General features: G+C 51.7%; 1 protein-coding gene across 2 annotated transcripts; it reads right to left on the bottom strand.

Annotated features, from left to right (window-relative positions):
* Nucleotides 1-1,489: 1,489 nt before the first annotated feature.
* Nucleotides 1,490-16,324, bottom strand: ACCS (1-aminocyclopropane-1-carboxylate synthase homolog (inactive)). 2 transcript variants are annotated; one of them, XM_043581005.1, is made up of 16 exons: nucleotides 15,972-16,324; nucleotides 14,639-14,929; nucleotides 13,479-13,538; nucleotides 11,385-11,455; nucleotides 10,150-10,219; nucleotides 9,587-9,653; nucleotides 7,504-7,601; nucleotides 6,895-6,972; nucleotides 6,092-6,192; nucleotides 5,381-5,470; nucleotides 3,799-3,844; nucleotides 3,548-3,689; nucleotides 2,434-2,576; nucleotides 2,153-2,306; nucleotides 1,924-2,017; nucleotides 1,490-1,768 (listed from the first exon to the last, which is right to left on the bottom strand). In XM_043581005.1, exons 2-16 carry the CDS (start codon nucleotides 14,927-14,929, stop codon nucleotides 1,738-1,740), a joined length of 1,536 nt encoding a protein of 511 aa, XP_043436940.1. In that variant the 5' UTR covers nucleotides 15,972-16,324; the 3' UTR covers nucleotides 1,490-1,737. The 2 variants fall into 2 exon arrangements, with proteins under 2 accessions (XP_043436940.1, XP_043436941.1); XM_043581006.1 differs by lacking the exon at nucleotides 15,972-16,324 and adding an exon at nucleotides 15,724-15,927.
* Nucleotides 16,325-20,736: the final 4,412 nt, after the last annotated feature.

Raw genomic sequence — 20,736 nt, 5'->3', positions numbered from 1 at the left:
GAGACAGAGCATGAACGGGGGAGGGGCAGAGAGGGAGACACAGAATCGGAAACAGGCTCCAGGCTCTGAGCCATCAGCCCAGAGCCTGATGCGGGACTCGAACTCACGGACCGCGAGATCGTGACCTGGCTGACGCTTAACCGACTGCGCCACCCAGGCGCCCCTCTTCTGAGAATTCTAAACTGGAATGTATCACCTGGATCCTTCCCTGGGGGACCCTAAGCATTGGCAAGCATCACAACGGAGGCTTTTGAAGGGGATGCAAAGGGCTCTCAATGTGGCCATTCTCATTCTGATCCTCTGTAAACCTGAAGGCTTTCCAGTGACTCAGCAAATCCTAGTACCAATGTTTCCCGGAAGTGGGAATAGACAGGAGCCAATACTTAGCCAAAGACACTGAAGAATAATTAAAGGGGGCGACAATGACAACACAAAGCCTGATTCTCAGGCTTGGAGAGAGTCAGAGCATCTTGCTGGAACCTGGTGTGACAGAGTAAAAACAGCACAGGACTTTCAACCAAACCAATCTGACTTTTTGAATCCCGGCTCTGATACTTTTTAGTTACGTGACGTTGGGAACATCATTCCGTATCTTTGAGACTCCATTTCCTCATCTCTAAAATGGAGGACAATAACATCAGCTTCCCAGGGTTGTTAAAGTAAGAAATAACGCATAGAGGGGCACCTGGGTGGCTCAGTCGGTTAAGCGTCCAACTTCAGCCAGGTCACGATCTCGCGGTCCGCGAGTTCGAGCCCCGCGTCGGGCTCTGGGGTGATGGCTCAGAGCCTGGAGCCTGCTTCCGATTCTTTGTCTCCCTCTCTCTCTGCCCCTCCCCCGTTCGTGCTGTGTCTCTCTCTGTCTCAAAAATAAATAAACGTTAAAAAAAAAATTTTTTTTTTAAAAAAAAGAACGCATAGAAACTGCCAGCACAGTATCTGGCACATGGAACATATTCAAGAAAAGACATGGAGAAGAAATGAATAAATGAAAGGCAGAAAGATAGAGGAAAGCAAATCCTAAACTGAGCACCACGGTTTACAGAAATGAAACACTGATCGCACTGACATTCTCTTAGAAACAAGGAAAGAGACAGCTTTTCTTATCAGGAGTGTAGACCAGAGAAGGGTCCTCAGCGCAAAGCTTTAAGATCAGTTCAGAAAGCTCATCTGGGCCCTGGACTAAAGCACCCCTGGAGATGGGGTGAGTGGCCCTCTGCATGCGTAGGGTGGAAAGCCTTGGTTCAAGGTCTAGCCCGTACCCCCCCCCCCCCAGTCATGGCTAGATCACTCAGTTTGAGATCATCAGTGAGGGCAGCTCCCTGCCAGGAAGGAGGAGGGAGAGAAGTTCTTCCTGATCACCAGCACAGGGTCCTCTTCACCGCGGCCCAAGCAGAGGCCCGTCCCAGGTCCCAGGTGTACTGTGGGCCCACACATCCTAACGTGGGGAGAACAATCTGAACATACAGAATTAATTCCTTTCACCTAGCAGTTCGGGGATTATCATTCTTGTTTATTTCGGGGGCATATTCTCTCTCATATGTGTTGCTCCTCTAACTTGTTTCCCTGGCAACAAAGAAGAAGGAAGAAAGAAGGTACGCGTTGTTTTGTTCTCACATCCTGGGAGGGGTGGGTCCTAAGGGTTGTGGTTAGCAGCAGTCGAGACTCCTCCATTCAGCAAATTACAACCGAGGCTTCCAGTTTCTCCCAGTCTTGTTTAATAGAGGGGGTGGGGCCGAGTCAAAGCACCGCTGGAGGAGTCTCACCGCCACTGAGAGAGGCAAGCGATGGTTCTTCTTCAGGGCCAAGGCCAAGTCAGGTACCCTCCTGGCAAACGGCTCGCCCCCGCCAGTCTTCACAGCCCCAAATGGGTCAGACTGGTGGCGGCTGCCAGGTCCTGCGGTCACCAGGCAACGACCAGCTCACCTGCGCTGGTTCCCTGACTCCTGGCTCTGACAGGAAGCGGGGTCATCTGGCACCTGGGATTTGCCCTCCAGCACCTGCCAGACCCTCTGCATCCCTGGGAAGAAGGGATAGCTGCATTGGCACCGATAGCTGGGCGGCAGGATGCACGAGCTAAGGCTGCTGGAGCCACAGCGGGGACCGGAGGAGGGAAGGCAGACCGAAGGGTGTGTGAGGAGGTGGGATCGCTTACCCAGGCAAAGCCGGTGGGCCTTGTCCGAGAAGACCAAGCGGAACCAGCCAGGCTCTTTACACTGGAAGGCTTTGCCGCAGGACAGCAGTACCTTGTTGTCCAAAAAGCGGCGCCAAAGCAGCATTTCCTCCTTAAAGGTGGCCTCCGGCAGGTACTGGGGGGGGGGGGGGGGGGGGGGGGAGGGGCTCAGGATGCAAATGGGACAGCCCTGCCCCTCACCTGCTGGAGGAAGGCCTAAACTCCCTCCCAGCCTGCAGCACCAGCCCCGCCACCTGCATTACCTTCCTCAGGTCAACCCAGATGAAGAAGCCTGCCCCACGGCCGAGGAAGGGGATCCCCAGGGCCCGGAGCTCTCCTGCGACATAGGTGTGGGCAGCCTTGAGCCGGGCATGGTTCTCAGGTAGGTACACCTGGTTGATCCAGTCTGGGTACAAAGAGAGGCCAAAACACAAAACTCTCATCAATCCTTCACTCTGTGAGGAGTGAAGAGACTGGCCTCTTTCCCTCAGCACAATGCCTTCGAGCTCAGCCCGCGTTGCCTTGGATTTTATGCCAGAGTTGTATTCCATTGTGTGGACGGGCCACAGTCTGTTCCCCTGTTCACGCCCACAAGGACGTTGCGGGGGGGCGGGTTCCAGTGTGGGGTGATTGTGAACAAAGCAGCTATAAATATTCACGTAGTGGGTTTTGGGTGACCGTAAGGGTAAAGAGCTAGGGGAGGGATCGCTGGGCCGTTTGGTAAGCGTGTGTTTAACTTCGTAAGCAACAGCCAATTGCTTTGCAAAGTGGCCGCGCCTTCCTGCATTCCCAGGGTGGCCCGTGAAGAGTTCCAGCTGCTGCACACCCTCGCCGACACTTGATGGTGTCGCTATTTTTTTGAATTATAGCTGCTACAGCAGGTGTATGGTATCTGGTCCTCCTGTCCTCATCTACAAAATACCAGGGAAAACACAGGAATATCTGCTCCTGGATTCAGGGGAGGGACAAATGAGCTGGTGCACTGAGAACATCTGGCAGGGCTCAATAAACGGGGGCGATTACGACCACCTTTGCTGTCTACACTGAGATGCTCAGAGAGAGAGACTTGCCTTATAACCATTTTCCCTCTATAGCTTCTACTTTTTCTAAGTGCTCACAGCTAATAGTAATGGGTTCACGCTGACCAAGTGCCTCTTTATGCCAGGTGCTATCGCTAATTCACAAGTCACACTAACTGAGGTTTGGGGAGGCGAAGGAAGGTGCCACACAGCCAGGGAGTGCCCGAGTCAGGTCACTGGGACTTCCAAACGCCACCCTGAATTCTTTTCATGAGAGAAGCACCCATGATGCCTGGCCAGTCCCCGACTGACTACAACCTTCCCCCTAGTTCTCAAGTGACCGGGCCCAGGCAGTCACCACGGTCCCGGAGCAGCTGTGCCATCTGGTACTGGACCAAGCCACTGAGGCCGTGATAGCGGCAGAGGGAAGCCACCGCAGTGGCCACGTCCCGGTTCTCTGTGTACAGCGTGCCGAAGCGGAGCCCAGACATCCCGAAGTCCTGCAGGAGAAAGGCACCCGGTGGCCATCCCGCCACACAGGAAGCTGGTTCCACCCACCTCTCTGCCCTCTCACCTCCCCGACACCCCCGAGGCCATACAGGAACCTACCTTGCTGGTCGCCCACATTACATGGGTCCTCTGGGGGTCAGGCAACCTGCAGAGAGCACAGTGTGGGAACATGGGAACACAGATCCACCACAAAGGCTCACACACGTTCGGCTGAACAAATGAGATGGGTGGACGAATTTGGTTCTGGTTCTGTGTGAAGCTCCCTCTCGTCTCTTGAGTCAGCAATTCCTACACATCCTTTAGAGCAAGAGTCGGCAGACATAGCCTGCAGGCTAAACCCAGCCCACTGCCTGTTTCCGTAAATAAAGCTTTACTGGAACACAGCCATGCTTCTTCGTGTGCATACCGTCGATGATTGCATTCATGCTGTATGGCAGCTGAGGGAGAGACCGTATGGCCTATAAAGCCTTAAATATTTGCCATCTGATCCAAAAAACACTTGCCAATCCCTGATCCGGAGCATAGCTCGAGTTCTACTTCCTCAAACACACTTCTCTGACCACCTCCCCGTAGGCGGGGCCAATGGAGGACCCTAAGTAGATCCCCTCACAGCTCCCCAGACTTCTCCTTTTTAGCACTTCTCACGGCCACAATCAAAGCACTGTGTATTTAGCTGCTAACATTTTCCTGGCTAGAAATAGAAGTTCCACCCAAGAGGGGCCTTTGCCTTTCCTTCTCACTGTTGTATCCCAGCGCCTGGCACAATGTCCGGCACAGAGTAGATGGCAAGTCACTGTTTCTCTGTGTCTCACTTTCCTAACCCATAAACAAACAGAAGTGACAACCGTCTACTTGGCCTCATGAGGACTAGCTGAGAGAACCAATGGAAAGGACTTCACAGGGTCAGCAGGTCTGAACAAGTATCAGGAACTGTTAGAATCTCTGAATGTCGGATTTGCAGACTTTACAGATGATCTGGTCTAAGAGTCTCCAGAGCTGTTTTAGCCACAAGTGTTTGGCTTATACCAAATCCAGTGAAAGAGCCCAAACAGCTGGAAGTGCTTGGCACGTGCCTGGGGCTGCAGAAGGATTTGCTGAGTGACCAACTGAGGGAGTGAATGCGTGAGTGAGGGAGTAAGTGAATGAGTGAGTGAACGAGTGAGTCAGTGAACGAGTGAGGGAGTGAGGGAACAAACAACTGAGGGAGGGAGTGAGGGAGGGAGGGAGGGAGGGAGGGAGTGGAGGGAGGGAGGGAGGGAGGGAGTAAGTGAATGAGGGAGGGAGTGAACAACTGAGTAAATGAATGAATGAATGAAAGGGTATATGAATGGGTGAGTGAGTGAGTGAGTAAATGGATAAAGCTAGAGCTACTCTGGAAAACAGCAAAGAAGGCCAGTTCCCACCCTCGCAGCACCCCCCTCCCCCCTTCCCCCCCCCCCCCCACGGAATCCTATGGCCAGGCCCCTCCTTGGGGCTCTACAGAAACCCCACAGAACAATGTGAAAACCCATGATGCAGCCTGGCTTCCCATGTTCTCCTTAGGGGATCTGAGGACGGTGGGATGAGCTGGATGTGAGAGGAAATGAACTTAGGCCACATCCTGAGGGCCGAGCCACAAGGGGCCAGGGCACCGTGGGGGCCTGGGGGGCTGGCAGAGTCAGATTTGGTGGGGCAGCCTCACCCTTCCAGGCTTAGGACGCTGTGGTACCCCGCCGACTTCTCAAACACGGACAGCATGTAGACCTCATCCACCATCACGTGCAGCTTGTGCCTGGAGGAGAGAGCTTGGTTTGCAGGCCAAATAGGTCCCCCGGGGTGGGGGAAGCAATGAATCAGAAATCCAAGGGGACCACAGTCTGGCCCAGGGTTACCAAACTTTCTTCCAGAGACACCCTTCTTGTGCCTGTTTCTTCAAACAGGAAGCCGCACACACAAAGCAGACGGCAGTGGGGCTTTCGAAGCACTGTCTGGGAGAGGCGGAGAGGCCGTGGGCACCTCCACAAAGGACACGAATAAGTGCAAAACAGTTACGTACGGACAGACCCAGATTCAAGTCTGGCTCCACTCCTTGCTCAGCAAACGGGGGATAATGACAGTGCGATGATAGGGTGACTGGGAGGATTACAGGAGACACAGCACATGAAGCGCTTAGCAGGGTACCTGGCCCCTAGAGCCTATGCGCTGAATGACAGCTGTTGTTATAACAAGAAAGAGAGAAAGAAAGAGAAGCGGCATCCCACGAATCCCTGCTTCCCCACCCCACTGCTGGGGAAGGACCAAAGCGGGTGGGAGCCCACAGAGGAGGGAACAGGGTAGAAGGGCCTGTACCAAAGCCTGCGTCAGTTTCCTGATCTGCCGGCACGTTTTGCGGGGGGACTGCAAGGTGCCTCACCTCTTGGCAAATTCCAAGTAGTCCCGCAGCTCTCCTGGGGAGTAGATGTCACCCAGAGGGTTCTGGGGGTTGATGAGGATGAGGCCTTTGACCTTCACACCCTGAAACCATCAGTGGGGCAGGAAACCCTCAGCTCTTCCTGAAGGCCAGAGCCACACGGTCCCACTAGATGGGGCTGGTTGCTGGGCAGGCTCCCAGGGAAATGTGATGGGAATGTGTTCACCACCCAATGTGGAGTGAACAAGGGCAGAGAATTACATGTCTGTAGCATGGGGTCAACCAGGAAAGGAAACAAAGGCAGAGAACAAAGCCCAGAGGCAAGTTTGCCCAAAGGGTAAAGGTTGCCTTTGTTGGTAGAATAACGGGTGGGGGTTTTCACTTTTAGAATTGCTGCATGTACAGCGTTAATGACCTCGGACTAGAAAGGAACCACAGGAGTAGTACTTGTCTCTGCCTTTCTTCAGGAGGTCCCCTCAAGGCAAGAGGAGAATCATGTCCTCAAATCATCAGGGAGACTGCTCAACTACAGACGGCTAAGTTCCACACCTGACCACAGAATCAAAACAGGGTGGTAGAGGCGGGGGTGTTAATCAAGTTCCCTGGTTGACTCTTTGTACACAGAGGTCTCAGAGTCTTTCTCCAGTGAGAAGACCCTCCTTGGGCAGGCTCCGACTTGACCCCCCGACACCCCATCCCCATCAGGGAGTGCCAACCCACTCCCAGGATGAGATCAGCCACAGGAAGTCTGTTGTCCTGCTTAGACCCACCCACTCCCAGCCTTGGGTTTGATATGACCTCCAGACCTCAAAATTAGCTCTTTGCAGGGCCATCTCCAGCTTCTCCACTGTGAGCTGGAAGGGGCGTGTGTCCAGCCCAGTGACCTAGACAAAGATGGAGAAAAGCCACCAGCCAAACTCAGGGATCCCCTAAACCTGAACTTCTGGGGCCTCTCCAGGGACCTTGTCATCTCTAGCCTCCCCAGTGCACTTTCTGAAAAAAAACACAGATAGGCTCACTCTCCTCATTGCCACCAACCCCCACCCCATCACATCAGGGACACTTCATCACTCTTAGTTGGGAAGAGGCCCGAGAGATACTCTGATTGGGGTCCAAGAACTTTCATGTTGAGGTCTTCTCTGCCCCATCCTCACACCACCATTTTGATGTAGTCTCCCTGGGACTGCCCTTGGCTTCTACACTGACCCCAGAGCTCTCAAAACCAGGACTTGGAGAACCCCTGGGGAACCCAGGTATGGACAGTCATGGGCAACAGAAGGCTCCACTTCCTTGCAGCCATAACCCCAAAGCCCTCAGCATGGACTTCTTCCCATGTCCACCCTCAAATTCATAGAGAGAAAAGTCTTCATGTATAGGAAGGCGTGGGTCCTGCCTGGGGTCCCAGGAGCTCTTACCTCACTGTCCAGATAGACACAGACCAGTCGGATGCCGCCATAGAGATAGACGTGCTGTGTGATGGCTCCATAGTAAGGGGCAGGGATCAGGAACGCCTCTGAGGGCAGGAGTGGGCCAGGGTCTGTCATTCTCTGGCCCGAATGCCCCAATCCCCCCATCCGCGGGCTCCACACCTCTCCCAGACTTCCACGTCCTCAGGGGAACAGTGGAGGCACACTCTGTCTCTCAACTCTCAAGCTCTAATACTGGATCCACTGAGATCAGTCCCTTTGCTGATAATCAATAGCCAACATTTACTCAATACTTACTACATGCTGGGAACTGTGTTAAACATGCACTTGCGTGTTAGCTCATTTGGTCCTCGCTATCACTCTGTAATGTCAGTAACTTTACTGATGAGCAAACTGAACCTCAGAGGATCCCTCTAAAGCACTCAACGTGCTGGGTCACTCCAAGAAGACAGGGATCCATTGAGTTGAAGTGCAGGGTGATCTGGGCTGGACAAATGGACACACTTGAGAGCAGACAGAACTGCCCAGAGATAGAGTGGGCTCGGGAGGAGTGGATTTTCCCCCTCTGGACACATTGGAATCAAAGGCTGAGACGGCATGCTGGGGACGGGATATCATCCAGAAGACCCCAGCTGTGGATGGGGGCAGGGGGTGGTTGGTGATGACCGCCAAGGTCTATCGTAATGCAGAGGCAAAGGCATGCCTCCAGTTCTGGGGAGGACACATGGTCAGGCTGCCTTCCCCTCCCCCCACCTGCCCCACTCACAGCTCTGGGAGGGACAGCCTTCGTCCTACATGTTCCCTACCCCAGCCACAGGGAGTGGACGGGAGGTAAACAAGGCACCCAAGCGAGCCCATCCACTGGCTGGCCAGAAGCCCATCACGTGCTCTCTCTCATGACTTTGCTCTAGGAAGCACAGACGCTCATCAGATGAGAATGAGCACCTGGACAGAAAGGTCACGTGCAGTGGGAGCTGGGGCAGCTACACTGGGTCATGTGGGAGCTGAGAAAGGTCCGGAGAGAGGCTCACATATAAAAAGGGGAGGAAGAGGAACTATATACCCCAATGAGAGATGGAGAGTGTGACACCAATCCTGTTCTTGACTGTTCTAGAATGGGTAGGAAATTGCCTATTATATCCTTGCAATGAATCTTCTTTTTGTGGTTCGAATCCTGGTTACGAGCTCTGTGTGTGTGTGAATTTGACAGGTTACTTAACCCCCTGTGCCTTCATGTCCTCATCTGTGAAATGGGGCTGACACAGAACCTGCCTCCGAGGGAGGTACTGAGGATTAAATGACGGACTAGGTGTAAAGCCTTAGGCCAGTGCCTGCAACACGGTATTCGGTCAGTAATTATTACCAGTATAATCACTACCAGTTAAGCTACGGTGAGTAGGTCTGGTCTCTGTTCTGGCAACGATAACCCCTGACCATGACCCGTTCTCAATCTGACTTTGGCTCCTGTTTCAGACACTGCTGGTGGCCTACTCAACAGCCACTCCAACTTTCTTGCGAAGAGAGCATCAGATTTCCCAGATATGGCCAGCAATAAGTCCAAGGAAGGTGGGAGGGAAGGAAAGATGGCCTTTCCCCAGCCCCTGAGGATAAACCATGTTTGGCTTAAGCCAACTGTGGTTCTTAATCCCGTTTTTCAGGGACAGCTTCAGGAACGGGTTTGAGAGTCAGTTCTGGCCAGTAAGACATAAGGGGAGCCCTGCTGGGACTCTTTTGGGAAAGTCCTGCACCCTCCCAATAAAAAAGACACAGGCAAGGCACCACCTCATCCCTTCCTTCCTGTCTTAGGACACACTGTCACGTAAGGAGGCTATAGCATCACACAACAGGAAAAACCAAGGTCATGGCAGAGAGAAGCCCAGAACCCTGGCATCAGTTGACCTCCCCTGAAACTGCCAACATCCGGTATCTTGTCAAAGTGCTAATTCGCCCCCTGCCGTCTAGCAGTCTACTATGGCCCAAAGCATTCCGGTGCAGCCTGCAAAGACAGGCGGCTGTGGACACGGCAGGCGGAGGGCAGCCCCCAGTGTTGAGCAGCCCACAGTTTACTTACCCCCCACCTCACACAGCACTGTGGCCAGAGCAGAGAAGAGAGAGGCACAGCCGTTCAGAACCACCACCTGAGGGTGACACATCCACATAAGAAAGATGAATAACCTGTGCAAGTGGAAGCAAGGACCTATGGCTGTATCCAGGCTGGCACAGAGGGACGGCCAGGCCCCACCTCGGGGCCCTCTGGGGCTCTGTCACAGCACAGTCACCAGAGGCAGCCACAGGCCCCTCCTGACTAACAGCCAGGCGCATTTGTGTGGCTTATTCTTTGGTCGATGCTCTGGATCAACAGAGCAAGGAAGAGGGAGCTGGTCGCTTAGAGGGTCTCGCCCAAAGGTGTCGAGGCAACAAGGAACCACAGAACCAAGTGGAGCAGAAATTACATCCCAGTTATATCCTAAATATCTAGGGTGAGGAGGAAAGGGGGAGGGGGTATTCCTAATTCCACCTGGAAACAAGTCAAAACTGAGTGAAAGGCAGATCCCAGCCCTACCTTACCCCTGGCCAGTCAAAAATTGGGGGAGGTGGGCAGAAGAGCAGAAGGCAGAGGAGGGGGCTACTCACATTCTCTGGTTTCAGGGGTGCAGGGCTCTTGCAGTAGAAAGAGAGGAATCTGGCCACTTCCTCCCGGAGGCTAAAGTTTGGACAGAGAGGTGGACACTTGTCAGAGGGTCCCCAACCCACAGTCCATCCCAAAGGTCCCCTGGTGAATCTTCAGATAGCTGCCATTATCCTTCTCCACTTTCTCACGAGGGCAGCGAGGCCAGTGCTGTCTCCACATCTCGGGGCCCCCCGCCCCACCACCACCCACAGGCATAAAAACCTGCCTTCTCTGTAGTTCTAGGACCCCCGACCCACCTGATCAGCTGGACTGGGTAGGATCCAGGGGGAGGGGTGGGGAGGAATATCAAAAGTAACACTCTATCTGCATGTAAATCTAGCAGATAATAATGTTATAACAATAACTGTCATCATAGTTACTGTTGCTAACAGTTATTGAGCATTTACATGATGCAGGAGTTACTTGGGGGAATGTTACTCATTTAATCTTCATGACAACTCTATGATGCTATTATTATTATTCCCATTTTACAGACAAAGAAACGGAGGCTTGAAGGAAATCAGTCACTTGCTGGTAAGCGGCAGACTCCACACTCATGCCAGTGGCCTGTCTCTAGGACCCACCATCCTAATTACTAGAAGAACATGCACTTTGGAATCCAGTCCCGCTTGGCCGCTAAGTCCTTGGAACAGCAGGTGGCCCCTAGCAAGTGCTCAACGAGGACAAACTCCGATTAGTATTAGGTACCACCTCCCATCTTTCCAGGAGGAAAATGCCTTAGCCAGCCCCCCTGCGCCCCCAGCGCTAGTTCTGGTTCCTCTAAGACTACCGAGAAAGCAGGGACAAAGACCCCATGCCTGAAGGCCCTCCCCACGCCTCAGACCCAGGGAAGCCAAGCTGGGAGCTCCTGAGCTGGGCTGGGACTGGCAGGGGTACGAGTTCCCTGCAGACGCTCCAGGAGACCCCGCGATCGCCAGGTCCCCGGGACCGGCCCTCAGCCTGAGGCAGGCCCCCTCCACCTGCCCCACTCACCTTTGGGCGGGCTAGTTGTTGTGGGGGCTACCCTGGGCATTGTACGAGGCTTGGCAGCATCTCTTGTCTCTACCCGATAAATGCCAGTGACATTCCCCCCCACCCACCCAGTTATGACCACTAAAAATGTCTCCAGATGTCCTTTGTCCCCTGGGGAGCAAAACCAGCCCAGACGGAGAACCACTGGCTCGTGGCAACTACTTACAACAGATGTCCCCTCCAGTCAGGGTACTGCAGCAGAGATGGCTCCACCCGCAGCATGTCGCTCTGACTCAGCTGGGGACAGAGGGAAGAGCGGGACTGAGGGCCACGCATCCTCAGGGTGACCGCCAGCACTCGACCCGCATCCACCCGGCACCAGGGCCGTTAAAGCCTGGGCTCGGTCTGCTCATCAGAGAAACTGTGCCACAGCACAGGCACAGCATTCTCCGGCCCGTTCTGCAGATGAGGAAACTGAGGCTCAAAAAAGTGAGGTGACTCAGCCAAGGTCACAGAGCTAGCAAGTGGCAGAGCTGAGACAAAACCCAGAATGTCTGCCTTCTAATCTAGTGCTCTTTATACAACACTACCATCTAAAAAACCCAGAGGGGTGGATCTGTGGAGGCCGTGACAGGAGATCGCGCTACTCAGCTTCTCCCTGGGGTGACAGAAGGGGTCCCGGAATCGGGTGCCATCACTTCGGTGTTGGCTCCAACTTCTGGAGGGACTCGGCCTGCAGGCTCTGCTCAACATTACACTCCGGAAAGTGTGGCTGTGTCTAGACCATCCCCACCACGACCAGGTGCTGTGTTAGGAACTCCCAGGGCACCACATACACAATGTCAAGGAAAGGTAGGGGTCTTGGGGGGAGGACCCGAAGAAAAAGGGCAATCAGCCCCTTGTATATAACTCCAGCCTCTTCCCTCTCCCTGATCCCATAGAGCTGGCTGTCCAGTATGGAGTCCGTCAGCCACAGCTGCCTACAGAGCACACGGAATGTGGCTGGCCTCAATGGAGACACGCTGGATTTTGAAGGCTTGATATGAAAACAGTACGCAATGGGGCGCCTGGGTGGCTCAGTCGGTTAAGCGTCCGACTTCGGCTCAGGTCATGATCTCACGGCCCGTGAGTTCCAGCCCCGCGGCGGGCTCTGTGCTGACAGCTCAGAGCCTGGAGCCTGTTTCGGATTCTGTGTCTCCCTCTCTCTCTGACCCTCCCCCATTCATGCTCTGTCTCTGTCTCAAAAATAAATAAACGTTAAAAAAAAAAAGTAAAAAAAAAAACAGTATGCAAAATATTCTCATTTTTTTCTATTGATTACATGTTGAAATGGTCCTGTTTTTGCATATAATGGGCTAAATACGTTATTAAGATGAATCTACCAGTTTCTTTTTACTTATCTAATAGAAAAGTTTCAATTATATACGTGGCTCACGTTTTATTTGTTTCGGACAGTGCAGCGGGGACCTGGCGTCAGGGAGAACGCGCCTTTTGAAACCATTCCCTACATTCCTCTTCCCTTAGGTGTTGGATTTGTCACCTCTGGAAAGAAGTTCTTTTGGGTTAGACGTCACTCTCTCTACAATCCCCAACTCTGACTCCGTGGCCTTGGGAGACACATTTCCCAGGTATTTCCAGCGGTTTGCTGGAGAGGGCTCATACCAGCTCAAGAAATCTGCTTAATTAAGTTTCCAGGAATTTTACAAGCTGTGTTAAAAAAAAAAAAAAGTCATTTAAAAAAATTAAATTATACAAATGTTTAAATAAGTAAAGTGCATTAAAAACCAAGGTAATAACTCAAACATCACTGTTTCTGGTTATGTTACTACATCTTTACGTGTGCCCTCGAGGTTACTTCCATCTATGTGTCTAGACAGTGGGGACACTACCTCATGGGTGCCTCTAACACCGCTTTTCCCAAGTTGTCTGCAGGGATGTCACATCCGTACCTTGAAACCAGCCACGGTGGGAGTATTTACACTATGGGAATTGGCAAAAGCCACAAATCAGAGTCCTCCTTACCCCAGAGCCAGGTGTTAAATACTGACCTCACCTTGCTGAGTGCTCCCCACTCATAGTAGGGACCCAGCCAGCAGGATGCACCAAGTATGGGGAGGAGGCCTTCAAGAAGCAGGGTCAGAACAGGGAAGTGACTTGCCCAAGATCACAGAGAAAGTTGCCCCCGAGGCAGATGTGGAAGCCGGGTCTCCTGACCTCAGGTGAGCAGCAGGCTCTTGTCAGGGAAGCATTCGGGGGAAGTCCAAGAGAGGACAGTTCCCTGGGAACTGGTGATACCACCCAGAGGAGCACCGGGACTTACCCGCCTGGACAGCAGGTCAAAGCAGAGTTTGTTCTCGCTGGTGCCCATGTTAATGATGCCCTGGAGACAGAGATACGGAGGCAGGGTCAACAGAGCCGAGGGGGTCCCAAAAGAAGGCCCGAGGAGCCCACGGAGGCAGCAAAGCAAAGCCGGAGTGAACCTGCCCTTCCAAACACCCTTCCTTGCCCTTGTTCGAGCCCTACCTTCACTCAGCTCCCTGGTCCCGTCTTCCCATTTCTAAAGCTCCATTCAAATGCCATCTCCTCCAGGAAGCCCCCCGCCCAGAACCCCATCTAGAAAGGATCTTCTGTTGGGGGAAGGATCCACTTCCAGACTCGTTCACACGGTTGTTGGCAGGCCTCAGTCCCTCGCCACACGGGATTCCCCACAGCACTGCCTCGTGAAAGGGCAGCTGGCTTCCCCCAGGGCAGGAGGTCCGAGAAAGAGGACGAGACACCGTGAGTACCCAAGAGGGAAGCCACAGACTTTATGACCGATTCTTGCAGGATGTGACACCCCCATATTCTGTTCATTAGAAGCCTTGAGTGTGCGCTGGACCTAGTGCCCTGCCCCTGATTAGATGCTTAACAAAGATTATTACAGGATTATTTGTGACAGCTCTCTGCCCTCTGAAGGTATTATCAGAAACAGGTTAATTGGGACAGAGAATAGTAATAATGGCAGCTACCACGTACTGGATGCTCTATTCAGTAGTGCTGTGCTAGTAACATACCTCATATTTAATTGTGACTCTGCTATAGAACAGACATCGTCATCTCAACTTAGAGGGGAACTGAGGTTCGAAGAAATTAAATAAATTAGTTCAAGAATACACAACCCCTAAGCGAGACGGCTGCAGCTTGACCTCTAGTCGTGTCCCAGCTCTCAAGCTGCATGGTCGATGGGCTGTGGTCAGAATCCACGGGGGAGCTCTCCATGATTCTTGAACTCCTTCCTCACAAATCAGGGTCCCCTCAATCATTAACGGGCCGTTTTCTGATCCAGACAACGAACTGGGGACTCTCTGAGCTACAGCAGAAGCCTTCTTGGAGGTCAGAGGACTGTAACTCCAACCTGACAAGAGCAAGCTGGGCGCCTGCCTAGTGGTCAAGGTAGAGTATCCCACCTTGGGTTCCAGCGGGAACAGGGATTTCACTCACACTGGGGTTCTTATCCTCATCGTACTCGTCCATGTGGTAGGTCCGGTAGCCCTCCTCAGCTGAGTCCCAGAACCATTTAATGATGCTTCCTCTAGAGGACAGGTGGGAGCTGTCAGAGGACGCTGTGGCGGTAGGATCGCCTACTCCACAGAACTCTGGCAGCTTCCAGTCTGGTTTTCTAGAGCATTCTCTTTCCAGACCATCCCCACAGTTACTGTCCAGGTCCTGTGTGGAGGCTGGGCCTGGACAGGTGGTAGGCGCCTTGGATTCCTTCTGAGGCAGAGTGAACATCTGCAAAAAAGACAAAAGCATTTGAAAGCATTGAGCACCTGTTCGAGGGCTTTTCGTAGCAGGGGAAATGAACTGGGAGTCGAGATCCTTCCCATTCTCCATCTGCCCCTTCCTTTACATGTATACATTCCCCGCTTCCCGTGTCCCTTACTGGTTGTAACCATGTGGGCAAAGCCTTCAACAAGTAAATTCTGTTAAGGATCTATTCAGTGTCAGGGGTTGTACTTGACAACAGCTTATGGGAGTTCATTCTGCAGCCTAAGGGTCACCAACGTTCTTTTTCTATCCTTGCTGACCTCGATTTCCAAAAATCAGGTTAAAATTTTCTGACTTAAAGCAGAAGGAGCCTGGGGGCACCCTGAGTGGCTCAGTCTGTTAAGTGTCCGACTCTTGATTTGGCTCAGGTCATGATCTCAGGGTTGGTGGGTTCCGTGCTGACAGTGTGGAGCCTGCTTGGGAGTCTCTGTCTCCCTCGCTCTCTGCGCCCCCCCCCCAAGTAAATAATAAACTTAAACAACAACAAAAAAAAGGCAGAAAGAGTGGGGAGTCCCAGGGGTCTTGTGGTGGTTGACGACAGCTGGGGTAAAGGACAGATTCTTTGGTGGTCTGGAGCGGATGATGGGTGGGGACTAAAGGAAGGACGCCTGGGGGTCTCCCACGTGTAGGCAGGCACCCGGGCAGAGCTCCAGGGGCCGGTTTTCACACCAGAGGGAGGGAAGCGCAGGTGCCAGGGAGGGCAGTCACCTCCTGCCAGCGGGTGTGAGCTCCTCCACTTTGTAAGGCAGTTTCCTCACCTGCCGAGCAGGGCAGCAGCGAGGCTAGAAGTAGATAAAGCGCTTAGAACAAAGCCTGGCTCATGGCTGCAGTTCAGTAAAGTGTTATTACAGCTCCTCGCACGCAGTCTCCCAGTCCTGAAGCCAGCCCGCACGCCCAGTGACGGGTGACGGCCAGCGGCCCTGAACCCCAGGGGGCTCCCGCGGTTAAACACTGCTCCACGCAGCGCCTCCCCTCCCCAAGTGGCCGGGCTCTGCCGGGCGCTCACCTCGCTCCCCCCGGACAGCGCAGGCCGGCGGACGGGCGGCGCGGGCGGAGGCCGAGCGGGAGCGCAGGGCCGCGGCTCCGGCCGTCGCGCCACCCGACCTCCGCGTTGCGCCAGGGGCGGACGCCGCGGTGGGACGGCCGAGGCCTGGGCGGGCGGCGGAGCCTCGCGAGACGAGACGGCGGAGCTTCCGGGACGAGGACGCTTGAGCCGGCCCGGGGCTGCGAGACGGAGGCGTGGACGCCTGCGGACGATCCCCGAGCCCGCGTGGAGGGCTGCCCTGCAAGGCGGGACCGCAGCCCCGGAGCCGCGCTGGGGAGGCGGGCGCTGGCGCGGCGGAGCCGTGCGCCCCGGGGCCTCTTCCTCCGCCCGGACCCGCCCTCCGGCGCCCGGCTTCCGTGTAGCTGGCGCACCGGGACCCCCTCCCCGCCCCCGCCCCTCCCGGTGCCGACCCCCGCCGGGGCGCGGCCGAAGCAGAGACGCCCCTCCCTCCGCCTCCCGGCCTCAGTTTCCCGATTTTGAAGCAGTTAGAGTCACGGAGGTTACTTGGCAAATGTCTGCCTGTTTGCACCCAGAACAGCCTTTCCAGGTTAAGGTGAGGCCATCCTCAAAACATCCTTCCCCTGTGAGAGTTTGTTTTACGGGCGTTCCATGGAATATTTGTTGAACTCCGCCGTGGACCCTAGACGTTCCGGTGCTTGGGCAGTGAGTGAAGCTACCTAGGCCTCAGCCTGCGCAGAGCCTTGAGTAGGAAAAATCTTTCTCAGGAAATCGGCAGGCTAACTCAACACAAGTATGGCTGGAAAGACTGAGCTGTCTTCTGCCCACTCCACTTCTGGTCTTCTCTTTGGCCTTGCCACTACCCTTGTGACCTTAAGCGGTTCTCCTGACTTTGTTGGTCCTCTGTGTTCTGTTCTGTAAAACAAGCCAGTTCTCCCCATTTAAGTCATATTCTATTTAATTCTGATAAGTACTCTTACTGAATGCCTGTTTTGTGCCAGATCTCTGCAAAGTACTGGAGTACAATGATGAGCAAAACTAACAGTGGGCCTGCGTGGTTGATTGGGAAGGCAGACATACAAATATGACGACTATTAAGAAAGAGGTTACCCAGTGCCATGGAAGCATGCAGCAGGGAGATTCACCGCCAACCCCCGGCACATGCGTTGGCCCCACATAGGAAGCCCTACACACGCATAAAATTGCTATGAACACTTAGGAAGTGATGGCTGAGTTCTGAAGGATAAGTCCTAGCTAGATAGTGAGAGGGTGGAATGGTGGAAGCAGATGGAAGTGTTTGATAGGGCCTTGAAGGTCAGGGTCAACGTGGAACATTAATTACACGGGAAGAAATCTAACATGGCTGGAGCTTGCGGGGTTTGGGTGAAAGGTTGGAGATAGAGGCAGGGCTCAGGTCATGAGTCCTTGTAAACCAACCATGATAAGAAGTGTGAACTTTTCACTGAGAGCATTGCTCTATACCAAACAATTTCTTTTAAATCAAAAGCTATAACCAAGAAGCCAAAAAAAGGTAATAAAAAATAATCCTAAATAATGCTTAATTAATCTGAAAAAAGACAGGCAGGAAGGAAAAAATGAACAAAGAGCATATGGCACAATAGAAAACAGCAAGATAGCTGACTGAAATCCAACCATATCAATAATCACATTAAAATGTAATCACGAAGGACCAATTAAAAGATCATCAGACTGGACACAGCAGCAAGGTTCAAGCATACGGTAATTGCAAGAGACATGTTAAATAAAAAGACAAAAGGTTAAAAGTAGACTCGGAAAAAGTATATACCATGCCAATAATAAGAGGATGGCAATTATCCAAAAACCAGAAAACAAATGTTGGCAAGGAGAAATTGGGACGCTTGCGCACTTTGGGTGGGAGTGTAAAATGGTACAGCCACTGTGGACAATACGGAGAGATTCCTCAAAAAATTAAAAATAGAAGTAAATTTGGCCCAGTAATTCCACTTCTGGGTATGTTTTGAAAAGCATTGAAAGCAGATTCTTGAAGAGATATTTGTACGCCCGTGTTTGCAGCAGCATTATTCACAATAGCCAAAGTGTGGAAATTTTCCTTTCAGAAAAATAAGGAACACTTCCAAAAACATTTAAGAGGTGAGGATTACTCTGATACCAAAACCAACAATGCAATACTAAAAAGAAAATTATAGCACAATATTCCTCACGAAAATAGATGCAAAATTCTTAATACTGAACCAAATCCAACAATATATACATTGAGGATGCATTATGACTGTGCGGGCCTTATTGCAGGAATAGGACCTTGGCTTAATATTTAAAAAAAAATTTTTTTTCATTTTTTCTTTAATGTTTTTATTTATTTTTGAGACAGAGAGAGACAGAGTATGAGCAGGGGAGGGTCAGAGAGAGAGGGAGACACAGAATCTGAAACAGGCTCCAGGCTCTGAGCGGTCAGCACAGAGCCCAACGCGGGGCTGGAACTCACGGACCGTGAGATCATGACCTGAGCCGAAGTCGGATGCTTAACCGACGGAGCCACCCAGGCGCCCCCCCAAAATTTTTTTAATGTTTATTTATTTTTGAGAAAGAGAGAGAGACAGAGCATGGGCAGGGGAGGGGCAGAGAGAGAGAGGGAGACACAGAATCCGGAGCAGGCTCCAGGCTCTGAGCCGTCAGCACAGAGCCTGACATGGGGCTCGAACTCACATACCACAAGATCATGACCTGAGCCAAAGTCGGACACTTAACTGACTGAGCCACCCAGGCACCCCATCATTTAAAAAATTTAATGTAGTTGGCCACATTAATAATTAAAAGAATTGTATCTTCTCTAGCGGTATAAAACATGACAAAAATTGAACCCTCATTCATGGAAAAACTCTCAGCAAACTAGGAATCAAAGGACCTCTTATCTGGGAAAGGGCAGTATAAAAAATACTTACAGTGACATTGTACTTAAGACTAAGAGTGGGGCGCCTGGGTGGCTCAGTCAGTTGGGCGTCCGACTTCGGCTCAGGTCATGATCTCCTGGTTTGTGAGTTTGAGCCCTGTGTTGGGCTCTGTGCTGACAGCTCAGAGCCTGGAGCCAGCTTCATATTGTCTGTCTGTCTGTCTGTCTTTCACTCTCAAAAATGGATGAACGTTAAAAAAAGAAAGTAAAAAGAGAGAGAGTGACGTAGGTCCTCCTAAGATTGAGAACAAGGATGTCCTCTTTCACTGCTTTTAGTTAACATTGCACTGGAGGTTCCAGGCAATGCAATTAGAACAGAAAAATTAGAAACATTGAAAAAGAAGAAGGAAAATCATCTTTATTCACAGTCAACATGATTGTATACACTGAAAATTCAAAGAAATCCCTCACCCGACACTGCTAGGGCTAATAAATGAATTTAGCAATGTCACAAGAGGATTCTTTCTGGGTCTCTCATGTTTCTGCCTGTCTTATAAAAAGGAGCACTGACTGTCTTTGTTCTAGGCTATCTTCAAGGAGATACACACACACACACACACACACACACACACACACACGTGTAGAGTGAACAGCCCTGAATGATAGCAATAGTATTTCCCTCTGGAGCAAAGGGTGGGTTTATTACTCAATATAATAGGGATAATGTCTCCCTTGGGGCCAAAGTTCAGGCAGGCTTACTGCTAACCATAAAAGAATCATGTTCCTTAAGCTTGGGTTTCCTCTTCTGCAATATACCGCACTGCACGTGCAAGCATCAGTTGATACTCTTCAATTTGCCCTATAGGAATCAGGACTTGGGAGCCAAAACCAGCTACTCTGATTCCTGCTGCTTCTTTGAGTAATAAGCTGTCCTTTATCTCTGACCCTGGATTCTCATGCCTTCTGCCAGCATCCATAACACCTGTTCATTTATAACTAGGGTAAAACTTCAGAGCCTTCAAAGCTCCCGATACAAGATACAAACATCTGTTTCGTACTAGCAACGATTAGAAAATAAAGTTAACAATACATTCAACAGAACATGAAAAGCATAGGATAGTGATAAACTTAAAACGTGTGTAAAACAAAATGCATACACTGAAAGCCACAAAGACCTTGCTGAGAGAAATTAGAGACCTAAATAAATGGAAGGAGACTCCATGCTCATAGATAGGGAGATATTAAATTCTCTCCCTTCAACCATTCAAATCTTGAGTGGAAATGAAGACAGAAATAGTCTACCCCTTCCATGGAAGTCACCACCCCTTTTGCCCCAGCACAGTGTGCTGATGAGACTCGCTATTAGGTCCCTTACAGAGATCCTGAGAGCACTTGTAGTTCTGATCTTCATCTTCTCTCTGGTCCTGTGAGCTCCCTCATTCATACAGTGAACTCCCCCTTGTCCATTACCTTATTAGTCAATTTCTCTTAAAAAAAAATGTTTCCGGGGTTAAAAAAAAAAAAAACTGAAGAATCAGGATTTGTTGGCATGCTACTTTTTGATGATTAGAAAAAAAAGAAGAAGAAGAAGAAGAAAGATTGTCATTGAAGAACAAGAACCACCAACTCTGGACCCAGGAGAGGGAGGATGATCACAAACCCAAGTGACCGACCAAAGCTATCAATTGGTGCTAAAAGCTCTTCTGTCCTCTACAAAATGTGGTAGTCCCTGCTGTGCCAGTTTCACAGCATCAATCCCCCAACTAGAGTGCAGATATCCAAGAGCTTTACAGAGCAACTCCCAGGTGATGTGATCCCAACAGCTGAAAACACTCGATATGAAACTGGGAGATCCCAGGCTCATCACCAGAGATTCAT

This window comes from Prionailurus bengalensis, chromosome D1, assembly GCF_016509475.1.
Source record: "Prionailurus bengalensis isolate Pbe53 chromosome D1, Fcat_Pben_1.1_paternal_pri, whole genome shotgun sequence".
Lineage (NCBI taxonomy): Eukaryota > Metazoa > Chordata > Mammalia > Carnivora > Felidae > Prionailurus > Prionailurus bengalensis.
This window is presented reverse-complemented; position numbering and strand designations above follow the sequence as displayed.